This window comes from Stegastes partitus, unplaced genomic scaffold, assembly GCF_000690725.1.
Source record: "Stegastes partitus isolate 25-593 unplaced genomic scaffold, Stegastes_partitus-1.0.2 Scaffold894, whole genome shotgun sequence".
Classification (NCBI taxonomy): domain Eukaryota; kingdom Metazoa; phylum Chordata; class Actinopteri; family Pomacentridae; genus Stegastes; species Stegastes partitus.
The window spans coordinates 318523-331125 of record NW_007578625.1 but is presented as its reverse complement, the minus strand read 5'-3'; the positions used below and the strand labels follow the sequence as shown (position 1 = coordinate 331125).

The window sequence follows — 12603 nt, the reverse complement described above, 5'->3', positions numbered from 1 at the left end:
AAATGAGCACAAATGCACAACAGGTGTGTCTGCTGATGAGAACACACCTTCATCAGCTCATCAGGGGAACAGAGCCATAAGCAGACAGTGTATCATGAAGCAAAGCAGCTCATGTGACTACAGTCCAATATAATGCAGTGATGTGAGTTTGCAGTGAAATCCTCCACAGCCTGTTTGGCTGTTTGCCCACAGCTTGGACTGACAGGTGCAGCTTCTACCTGGAACCAGGAGCTCCGGAGGGGAGGGGGAGGCTGGAGGGTGGAGTTAAATATCCTCCCACTGGGTGACGGTCCAGACAGGCGGAGTAGACGGATTACTACCGCCGACCGAACACAGAGAGCAGCCGGAGCCGCAGTCCTCCGTCCTGATCCGAGCTGGAGGCGGCCAGGCGGCTGCTGATGGAGGCGGCCGTGCTGAACCCCGCCATGGTGCCGGAGGTGGACTGCAACAGCAACTCGCTGAACGCCGAGCTGGAGGTGAAGAAGCTGCAGGAGCTGGTGCGCAAACTGGAGCGGCAGAACGAGCAGCTGCGGACCCGAGCCGGCGGCTGCACCGGCGGCCCGCATGCGCTGCCTCCGTCCGCGGTGTGCGTGCTCGGCGGCGCCGGCGGACTGTGCCTCCCGTCGCCCGCCCTGCTGTCCTTGGGGCCGTTCGGTCCTCCGGAGGAGCCTTTCGACTATTTCCACCCGCACGGCGCCGGGGACGGAGCGGCTGCTGCGGGGGAGGCGGAGGACGCAGCCGAACCGTCGGTTCTGGATGAGCTGGAGCTTCTGGATCTGGATTCTCTGAGCTGCTCGGACGAGTCCGATGAAACATGGTAACTGTCGAGTTTTGATTTCCAACCATTTGTTGCTTTTTGTGGCGTCCATCGTGTGTGTGTGTCAGCTTTGTGTGCTGACAAACAAAGCAGCAGCTCGGAGGTTCTGCTCAGTCACACTTTGAGGCCTTTTCTGGATGTTTTTCCAGCAGACAGTCCAACAGTTGATCCTGGTTGTGTTTCTGCTCTGTGTCCATGTTCTGCTCAGGAAACACTCAGAAAAATAAACGAGGGTTCTGCAAGTGAAGAGCCTCTCATCTGGAGGTGGTTCTGCTCAGGACTGAAGGCTCTTCATGTTGAGGAGTTCTTTGGTTTGGTTTGCAGGAAGCAGCAGGAAATCAGAGCTGCAACTCACGAATATTTTCACTATTGATGAATCATTTGTTCTGGAAAACACCAGAAAACTGAGAAATGTTTGTGTCAGTTTTCTAAATCCAAAGCAGGCGTCTGACCAAGACCCCAGAAATGTTCAACTCATTCCAATGGAAAGAACACAGAAGTGCTTTTATTCAGTGATTTTTCAAACAGAACCATCTTGAAAATGGTTCCCAAAAAACAGATTTTAGTTTTTTGGTTACGGTGCCAGAAGAAAATTGTTCTGATGTTTCTTTGAGGCGCCGTTTTGGGGTTCTTTAAAGAACGTCTTGCTTGAAGGTTCCATGTGGTGAAAAAGTAAAAATGTTTCCTTTATGGCACCACTGTGAAGAACCATTTTTGGTTCCACTTTGTACTTTTATTTGTCTGGATGCAAAGATGAATGGACTAAACTGTTAAATTCATCACCAACTATTTTGAATCAATTATTCAGTTTAACTAAGTTTTTAAAGACAGAACTGTCTAAATTCCCTGATTCCAGTTTGTTAAATGTGAATATTTTCTGGTTTCTTTCCTCCTCGGTGACAGTAAACTGAATATCTAAAAACACAAGACATTTGTCATGCTTGTCAAACGCTGACGGACATTTTTTCATGTTCTTACATTTTATAAACTAAAGAATTAATCATCTGATGCAGAAAATAATCCACAGATTAATCGACAATTAATCTCGAGTTGCAAATTGAACCGTCATCAAACCAAACTCTGTTCAAGAAAAGAGTTTGAAGCGAGACAGCGAACACTGTGAATCTGGTTTTTTAGCTCAGATTTGGTCGCCTCCAGCTGATTTTAGAATCGGGATGAATTTCTGTCGAGACTCTCTGCTCTCTTCACATCTGCAAAAACGACGTCTGTCAACAAGAAGCCAGAAACACGACGGTTTGTTTTTGGCAGCGACTACATGAAGCCTGATTAATGTTGGCAACGGAGCTGCAAAGATTCATCAATGAGCTGTCAACAGTTCAGAGTTATTTTGATCATGGATTCCATTTTTATAGTTTAAAAAAAGTCAAAATTCTGTGATTTCAGCTTCTTAAATGTGAATATTTTCTGGCTTCTTTCCTCCTCGGTGACAGTAAACTGAGTATCTGGGCAAAACGAGTCAGACTTTAGGAAAAGGTTTGTCGCTTTTTTTTTTTTTTTTGTCATTTTAGAACCCAAACGGCTGAAAATGAACTAGTTTATTGGCTTCTTACACCGAAAAAGACATTTAAGGTGGTTGCAGTGAGACCACATCAAATGGAGGAGGCAGAGTTTCTGGTCGGATGTTGTACAAACTGATCTACAGGAAGGCTCTTAGTCTGAATACTGGACAGTTGTTGGAGACATTTCTATAGGTGACCAATAAATGGATGTTTTGCTTTTTTCAGTTAATCAGCAAACTGACTGGTAGAAGCACTAAGTGGCGATCCTACATTTTGGTCACGTCCTCCCATCTAACCTCCTCAGAATCAGCTGGTTTTCATCTACAGTAACTTTAATATATTTAATGAAGCCATGCAAAGTTTTGCCTTCATACTACGAATACATTTTCAGAGTTACAGACCTTTGAAGTTGCAGTTTTTAATGACTTTTTCCCCATCATTTCTGAGCCTCATGACTTCATCAGTACAGCAGATAAACACACGATGCTTTCAGGGCACTTTTATGGGAACTTTTTTTTCTGATTTCTATACAAAATGTTCATGGAGTTAAAACTGTGTTGCCTTTTCCTGAGCGGTGTTTCTGATATTTTGTCCACCACCTCCCTGACGTCAGGGTCCATATCAGATCTAAAGCTTCTTTGAACCGAGTCGGGATCGATTCTTCTCTGCAGCACATTTGGATTCATGCTGCAGCTGCTCTTCATACGTCGAGGAATATTACCCGAGGTTTGTGCTGCGTCTCCTTCAGGTCGCACCTGATGTCAGCGAAGGTTTTAATCTATAATTTAGCTCCTTCCTTGTTGCCTGCAGAGCAGAAATCGCTGAGGAGGAGTTGGAGACTGTCAGAATAATCTGATCCGCTCCGTTTGAACCGAGCGGCGCTTCGTCCTCGTATCTGAAAGCTTAACATCACCTTAAACTGGAGGAGAGATTTTATTCTGACTCAGGATTAGATGAGCTGGTGGCAAAAAAGCAAAATTAAAGTGGACTGTGATGTGGTAGAGACTTTATAAAGACGGATGATGATTCTGTCATACAAAAAAATCCTCCAAACGTGTCAGCGATGCAGGAAAACGGCCTGTTTTCAACAAACTGCTTTAGTATTTCAGTCGCAGCAGCAAGAATCCTGAACTTTCAAATTCAGCAACTGACTCACTGACAAAGTTTGTACAGTTTCTATTTTCTCCACAAAAGAACAGATTTTTTTCATTTATTTTTTAGTACAAGAAGAAGAACGTTGTGAATTAATGGATTTTTAGCTCAGATTTGGTCGCCTCCGGCAGATTTCAGAATCAGAACGGATTTCTGTCAGTTGGGTTTTCAGGTGACATCAGTTGGAGGTTTTAGTAGTTTGACAAAGTGCAAAAGTTTCTCTAGAAAAATCTAATCAGGTTTATTGTCATTGTGCTGTACGTACACAGTAGTACAGGCAAGATGAGAGAGCGTTTCTTCAGGATCATTTAAGTTTTGCAGAATGAACGTCTAGGATAAGACACTAAACGTTCACTGTCACTGTCTCCTGAAGGGGGCGCTGTGTCCATGCTCGCCGCCATCACGTTGAACATGGCGAACCTCTTCAGGTCCTGGTAGGTCTTTAGGGACACAAAGACACACGATGGTGTGACGATGGTGAAGCCGCAGATGCTGCCCAGAGCTAGCTGTCTGTCTGTCTGCATCCCCTCCAGCTGTATGTCCATCTGGGATGTTGTCATGGAGCCATGTTTCTGTTAAAGCAAACTCACAGCAGTCCCTCCACTCTCTGCGGGTTTCTCTCGACAAACGTAGCTCGTCCAGCTTGTTGTGGAGGGAGCAGACATTGGAGAGTAGGAGGACGGTCCTGCTGGTCTGGAGGGGTTAGCCTTTAGCCTAGCATGGATCCTGCTGGTCTGGAGGGGTTAGCCTTTAGCCTAGCATGGATCCCAGCTCTCTTCCTTCTCTGTTTACATTCGTATCGTTTGCACTTCCTTCTCTCTTGGGTAACTGCCGGCGTAGTCTCTGATCGGACTCAGTGTTGGTGTGGTATGACCACATCACAACCGATCGCCACAATTCTAGCGCCGTTCACTGTCCTGTCGTCCAGCAAAGTCTCCCAGCGGCATGTTTTGTGGAATGAACGTTCAAAATGTTTCCTGAAGGGGCTGCTGTGTGTATGCCCGCCGCCATCACCATGATTAACTGATCAGCAGCAGCACTTTGGTTTAGGTTTCCTCATCAGCAGCAATTAGTTTTAGTAACAACGAGCCAGAAATACGACGTTTTTTGTTGTTGTAGTTTTTAAAGAAAAGCAGTCTCCATTTGGTGGACATTTGTCATCGACATTTTTCACCGTTTCCTGACATTTTACAGACAGTCAGCTGTGAACAGTCGTTAGTTACGGTCCATGTCCGGTTTACCTCGGAACATGGTTCGTTTGTGGATTTCATGAAGTAATTCTGGGCTTTTAGCAAGAAAAGTACTAATAAATTAGAATTTTTGGCCTATTTAGGGCAAAAACTAACAGTTATTTTCATTTGTCATAAAAAATCTGATTGTATATTTATAATTTGAAAAAAAAATATTATTCCCATCACAGCGTTTTAAAGCCAAAGGTGACGTCTTTAATACGACTTCTTCAGTTCTACCACCAGAAACAAGACTCAGGTAGCCATCAACCAATTATTTAATTAGTTGTTTACTGTGAAATTAACTGACGACTATTTGTCTGCTATTATAAGTCATTTAAAAATATATACAAAGTCTACATTCTGTGCTTTCAGCTTCTTAAATGTGAATTTTTTGTGGTTTCTTTCCTCCGTGGCGACAATAAACTGAATCTCTTTGGATGAAACAAGACATTCGGGAAACACTGATGGACATTTTTCACCATTTTTCTGATTTGCAAACCAAACAGCAAATGGAGAAAACACTGTACATTGACAATAATCGTTAGCTGTTGCACTGATAGCGAACCAGCTAAATTGCGGCGATGAATAAATATTAAACTCCCAAAACGTCAACATGTTGACGCACAGAGATGCTCGTTGTCGCACAACCGCTCCAGCCACAGTCTTGGATTTTGGTTTTACTTCCGTTGAACGTGTTCCTCCTCACACTCTCGCCATGTTTGTCTCTGCAGGCTGTACGTGGCGTCGAGTTCCAGAGACGGCAGCAGCGACTCCTTGAGTCCTCTGCAGTGGTGCCGGCAGGTTCTGGACAGCCCCAGGTCCGAGGTGGAGGCCGCCAGGAGGTCGCTGTCCCTCCGGCTGGAACAAGGTGAACACGACTCCAGAGCCGACGACAGACGAGCAGCACTGTTGTTGAGCTGCTGTTTGTCTGAGAAAAAAAAACCAGTCCAAAGTGCTCAGAGCTCCGCTGTGACATAGAGCTGCTTCACTCCATCTGAAGAATCACGTCTGTGGATCAGTTTCTGCTCAACCGTCTGATTTACCTGCATTTTATTCTGTCATAAAATATAGATATTTATTGAGATAGCTGTAAAAATGTAGCTCCATATATCAAATACTTTCTGAGATAATTAAAGAAATGTAAATGCCAGTACACCAACGTTCAGCAGGTTTGAAGTTTGAGGCCGTTTGAACAACTCAGGACCGATTTAACATAAACACCTGAAACGTTCCCTGTTGTTTCTCATCATGTCATTGATTCAGAATCTGTATTATTGGACCAGTCAAATCATCTGAAGCCCATTTTTCAGCACAAATGAACAAAATAACTGATAATGCAGAAGTCAACTAGGGTTATTTGAACCATTTGTACCTGCGTGGCACAATAATGCAAAATAAAACATTAACACTACTTTATAATGTGAAATACTTGATCACAAAAACGGTGGAAAAAAAGATTCAGACCCGATTCAGCAGGTCTGACAAGTTGTTCCACAAACATATTGGCAGATCGGTTAATTTGAGTTTCAAAATGGCTCTTCCATTTTTGGGCGCCAATTTCTTTTGACATAGTGAGAGCTTAATCTCAGCTCACCCATAATTAGAGATTATTTTGACTATGAGTACTAATATTTTAGGTTCTGAATCAATGAGAGATGTCAGTGAAAATTTCATGTTTTTATCTTTAATTGTTCCTGAGATGATGATGTTCCAACAGCCTCAAATTTCAATGTGGACGAGCAGTTTTAGAAGATTATCTCAAAGTTTTAAAATATATTAATCTGAAATTTCACAGATAGCATTTCAAATATCTGTATTTTCTGATTAAACAAGATTGAAACAATCAGAGATGGCTGAGCAGAAGCCCCTGGTGAGTTCAGATGGAATAAAGCTGCTGTTTGGACGAGAGGAAACGGAGGGAAACTCTCAGGTTTTGACCCCGAAGGTTGAAAGCAAAGGAGGAGGCTCTTCTGAGAGTCGGCAGAAGCTGATTCGATAGTGACGAGGAAAGATGAGGCGACTGTTGCTGCAGCGTAGATGAAGATGTGCTGTTGGATAAACGCTCTGTACTCGGGTTGGGATAGCATTAATGGTCGAGGAGGAACTGATTGTATGCATGTTGTGTTTCGGGCCTCAGACATTTTCAGTTGTCCTCGTCTGTGTTTCCAGAGACTCTCCCACCGTTCTGCTGTCACACTGATGAGTCTGCTGTCCGCCCAGGCTATTTTAAACTGGCTGCTTTAAGCTTTTCTTGCCAACAAACACAAGAGCTCACCGTCTCTCGCAGCACAGAACGAGGGCGAAACGTCTAGACTCCCGCTGACTCGTGAAGGAGGCGGTTTGGCACAAATACTGACTCTCTAGACTTTCAGACAGATGTCGGGTTCAGCCACCAAGTTTTTAGTGCTCAGTTATTTCTCTGATGAACTGGTTGATCGGTGAGTCTGTAAAACGTGAACCCAAAGTCAGAGGCGACGTATTTAAATCACTTTCAGCAACCTGAAAATCTCAAGTTTTCATGAAGACCGTTCGGTAAAGCACAGATGCATGTTTCTTTTGGTAAATTCACCACTTTAACCTTTTGACGCCAAAGAATTTCTGGACTTTTTAAAAAAAATTGCAGTATAAGGTCCTGCAGCTCTGTAGAAACAGAACAACCACAGCTGGAAGAAGAGAGAACTCAGGAAAAAAAAAAGTTACATTTCTTTCGTTATTCATTTTAGAAAGAAAAAAAAAAAAAAATGGGATTCAACCTGAACAACATTTTCGTGCCAACAAGTTTTACCAACAATGAGCAAACATGTCAACTCTACATATTATTGATATTTAACTATTTACATTTTTAATTCATATTTGTTTCGGGATAAACACAGTTCAGCTGAAAACGCTCAGATTTTTTTGTCACCTGACTTTTGGTCGCGGCACAGTCGCGTATAGCTTCATGGTTGCTCTGAGGAGTTTTGAATTTTTGTTTTTTTACAGAATCTGCTTAGAAAAAATGGTTTGGTTTTGGATTTCTATGTGTAGAATATAGTGATTTTATTATTATTTTTAATTAAATATTCCCAGATGGAACGACACATTACAGATGATTAGTTCAAACACAGACTGCACGGTGGAGCAGTGGTTAGCACCGTTGCCTCGCAGCTAGAAGGTCGCCGGTTCGCGTCCCGGGATCTTTCTATGTAGGGTGTGCATGTTCTCCCCGTGCAGCGTGGGTTCTCTCCGGGTTCTCCGGCTTCCTCCCACAAGGTCCAAAAACATGTTGAGGTTAATTGGTGATTCTAAATTGTCCGTAGGTGTGAATGTGAGTGTGCTTGGTTGTCTGTCTCTAAGTGTAGCCCTGTGACAGACTGGTGACCTGTCCAGGTGAACCTGCCTTCGCTCTGAGTCAGCTGGGATAGACTCCAGCCCCCCATGACCCTAGTGAGGATTAAGCGGTGTATAGATAATGGATGGATAGTTCAAGCGCTGTTGGTTTGATTTTATCTTTTTGTTTCTTAAAGATAAAATGCATTTCAGACATGCAGACAGGTTGGAGGTTGTAGAGGGATAAAGACGCTTCTTGAACCACCTGTGTGCAAATGTCCCCCCTAAACTCCCTGTCTAGCAGGGACACCATCACTGCATCCTGGGCTGAGCCTCAACTTTACTGATTTAAAACAGAAATTTGAAACAAAGCGATTAGAAAATTGCAAAAGGGCTGCAATTTATTTACTTTTGGCGTATTTTTAAACAATAAAGCAGTTTTTGATTAAATATTATCATTGTAAATTAATTTTCTAGTGAAACTGGTATTTTAAGGTTAAATAGTTCAACCGCTGTCGGAAAGTTAAAAATGATTATTTCTAATTTTGCAGCTTCTTTCTATAATAAAGGGTGTAACATTTTGGTGACTTTTGATTTATTTTTCTATTTTCCGAGGGTATTTAAGATGGCCTTTTAGACGTGCCAGCTGGTTTTGGGGTTCAGAGAGTGAGGAAGTTGGAGAATTTAACAATTAGTTTCCTTTTACTCCTTGATAAACTGAAAATCGGAGCAGTGAGAAGTGCCTGATGTCGCTCTATCAGCTGTGAAGTTCTGATTTGTGACTAGTTCTGCTCTTTAAAGGCAGCTCGCGGTGACTTAAATAAGCCTCTAACACGGATCTGTTGCTTGGATCACCTTCTGGAGGCTCAGCGGGACAGTCGAGCTGTAATCTGTCCACACCTCCATGGCATTAAGCCGGTCAGAGCCGGGTCAGCTGACCGGCACGTCGCCGTGACGACAAGCTCCTCTTAATTATGTGGAGCAGCAACACGGAAGAGTTCGAATCAGCTGCTGAAAGACCAGAGCTGTGGGTCTGTCGGTTGTCATGGCAACCTCGAGATATTTAAAACTAGATCTTGAGCTTGTGGATGGTGAATCAGGGAATCATGGATCCACTTGAGCACTTCCCTTACAAAATAAAAGTCCTGAGCTGCTCTATTGTCTGGGAGAAAAATCACATGTAGAAGTCTAAATGAACCAACTGGATATTGAAGACATTCACCCCCTAAAACTCAAGAGTTTTGTTTTTTACAGGAAAATATCTCAAGTTTTAACAAAGATTTGGTCGTTCAGTGAAGCGGAGATTCACGCTTCTTCTGGTAAACTGACCATTGTAAACCTGTCAGCTCCAGTTCGCCACACACGTTGTCAATTTCATCGAAGTTTAGTGGAAAAATAAAACCTTTTTCCATTTTTAAGACCGAGTTTTCATATTAAAAGTATTTAATGTGTTTTGTATTATTGTGACATATCACCCGTTGACTAATTTTCGCTGAAAGGTGGAACTTTTTATGACGTCTTCAGGTTTTTTTTCATACTTCAACTCACCCATAAACTGAGAATATTTGATCTGCTTCTTCAATATTCCAGATTCTGAATCAATGACGTGATGAGAAATTAGGTTTTTGTCTCCAGTAGCTCCTTCAAACGGCTTTAAATGTCAAAAACCTGCTGAAAGTGGGTCGACGGGCAACTTTTGAACGATTATCTCTCAATCTAAGGTTTCACAGATTCCATTTTAAGCAAATGAGAGGCAGTCGAGTAGAAGTGTTTAGAAGAAAGCGCACAAGAGAACGCTGATGTTTAAGAATTATTCTCCAAATATAATTAAGAAAATGAATTTTTTTTTAAAGCACTGAAGACAGAGCAATTTGAAGACGTCACATTGGGCTTTAGTGAACCATGACTCATAATTTTCCCTATTTTCTTTTTGACATTTTATACAAGATTCAAGTTTCTTCCACAACAAACCGAGGACGCCCGCCCTCTGTGAAAGGACTCGTGCTCGCTGCGGTTGTCGGTCAGCGTTGGACTGAAGTTGCAGCAGCTGTGCAGCTTGTTGCATCAGAGAATCCTCCAGCAGCTCGGCCTCCGGTTCACAGCGGTGAAATGGAGAGCTGTTGCCATAGAAACAGTTTACATGAAAGGAACGCAGCCCCGTCGCAGCCAAGTGGTTCGTACTGGCACCGGCAGGTAGCGGAGAGAAAATCCTTTTTTTTTTTTTCTCACTCTGGAGGAAGAGCAGCTTCGTCTTCATTCGTCTTTGTGTTCAGAGTTCCTCCTGTTTCTATGAATAGATCGGAGGTGTTTGTGCGTCTTTGTGCGTCCTTGTGTTTGCTCGCAGCTGCGGAATGAGCAGCTCGGTGCTCTTGAATGCAGCTTTGTCCCGTTGAATCGAGCCGTCGGTGACAGACTCAGAAACACGACTGTCTGGCTTTGTGTCGACCGTCTGAAGCCAGAAACGCTCCAGAGTGACGTTTGAGATTCAAGTCAAAGGATGTGTTCATAATCGATAGGCAGCACACGGACTGATTGATTGACTGATTAGTAATTCACACATTTGTGGTGCCTGAACATCTGAATCACAGGAATTTCTTGCATTTTTGAAGGACGATCAAAGAAAAGCGTTTGACAGCAGCGTTGGGCGATTCGTTAAAATGATCCAACTGAAATGTTTCCGATTTAAATATTAACATCCTACAATAAGATTTATTTGTATTTTTAACAGAATAATTTAAATATCAATGCCAACAATATCATCTAGTAAACACTACATGTTAACCTCAAAACCATGCAGTAATATGAATACATGCATTTAATCGGATATTTTGAATATTAAACTTTATTATTTAGTAATATTGTTGGCTCTTCTACATAATATGATTAAACTGTTTAGATCCTACAGTGTTGTATAAATTTACTAATTTACTATACAACTCGATAATAATGATACTAATAATATTCACTGTTATATTAATATTAATTAAATTAATAACTGTATGATCTGTGTGTAAATTCACTTGACTAATTTGAATATTAAGGTTTTAATCCTACAACGTTAATTATAATAAATTAATGTGACTGATTTATATATTTGGGTTTTAGAGAAATGACTGTGTGTGTGTTAGTTGTTTACCTGTGTGTGTGTCCTCCTGCTCAGTGTCCAGGTGGAGGAGCTCCCTGTCCAGCCCTTCTCCTCCTCTTCTTCCTCCTCCTCCTCTTCCTCCCCTGAGCCGAGTCGCCGGAGTTCCTCCCATCACTTCTTCTTCTGCTCCAGTTAAACCCAGTTCGACCCCCCAGTCTGAAAGACACGGTACCATTTCAACCTTTCAGTTCCACACATTCATCACTTAACTTTATCTGCACCACAGATAAAAACTGTCACTTTATTTAAAAAAAACACATTAAAAAAATAAAATAATCGACTTTAAACTCACACGTGTGACATAAAATAACGTCACAGTAACGAAGTCTTCCTTTTTTTTTAAGGTTAATATTTTAACGACTGCACTTAAAGCTTCTAAAATGAGATGCAGCTCATGAGAAATACCAGGAAAAAAAACCAAGTGTTGGTTCAGTAGTTCTACATTTTGTTTAATTACAGAAGTTTTCGTCTAATATCTGTTCATATTGGTCACATATAAGATGTGATTACTTTGCTTTATGGCTCTTTGGGACAGTTTTGTCTTAATATTTTGTTTGCTTGCTTTCGTTTTTTGTACATTTTTTTTGTCTTCTGTCTCACTTGTACTTGAATACTTTTGTTTTGTTTATTTTAAGTCTCCTTTTGCTTTGCGTCTCATTTTTGTCGTTTTGTGTTTCGATTCTTGAGTCTCACTTGTGTCGTTTGTTGGGACAGTTTTCTGACATTTTGTGTCCTGTTAGTTTTAAACCCGATTTAAAAAAAAAAAACCAGTTTGTGTGTCTTGTTCATCTCTATTTTTTGTTGACTTCACATCGTCAGTTCTACCAGCAGCCTGCTGTTCAGTCCTTTTATTTTAAATTGGCTGCATTTTTACACTATTTTATTTCAGTGAAGCAGTTTTTATGGATTTTTTTTTTTTTGGTGTCACATGATGCATCTTGTGGAATTTTCTCTGTTCTTGTACTTGAAGATCTGAGTCGTACTTGTGCTCAGAAATGTTATTCATCTTCTCATTTCTGCACTTCTATCACGTCTTTTTCCAGGTTTAACTTGTAGAAATGAATGTTTGAATCACAATAACCTCTGGTCCTTCCTCCCCCCTCAGCTCCCTCCCTGTCCTCCCCCCTCCACCCAGTCCTCCATCGGACCCTCAGTCCCATCTCCAAGGATCTCTCCCCCGTCCAGGAGAGGACTCCCACCTTCCTCCCCCACCCGGCCAGCAGAAGTAAGACTCGCCGCTGCTCCTTGAACAGCTCAAGGGTTGACTGTCTCTGACAGGCAGGACATCTTCAACTCGCCGCCTCGTTTTTGTCAATTTGTGTCTCGTTTTGAGTTTGTTTCATTTGATTATTGACTCATTTTGTTCGGTTTTATGTTGCTTTGTCTGGTTTTTGTCACTTTGTCTCCCTGTGTTGTGATTTTTGTGTC

General features: G+C 42.1%; 1 protein-coding gene across 1 annotated transcript in view; it reads left to right on the top strand.

Moving 5' to 3' along the window:
- Positions 1-398: 398 nt before the first annotated feature.
- Positions 399-12603, top strand: part of LOC103365969 (SLAIN motif-containing protein 1-like) — a 21987-nt gene continuing 9782 nt past the window's right edge. Inside the window, exons 1-4 of the mRNA XM_008293553.1 lie at positions 399-817; positions 5453-5589; positions 11191-11343; positions 12281-12400. Coding sequence (XP_008291775.1) covers positions 399-817; positions 5453-5589; positions 11191-11343; positions 12281-12400 — 829 coding nt within the window. The remainder of the gene's footprint in view (positions 818-5452; positions 5590-11190; positions 11344-12280; positions 12401-12603) is intronic.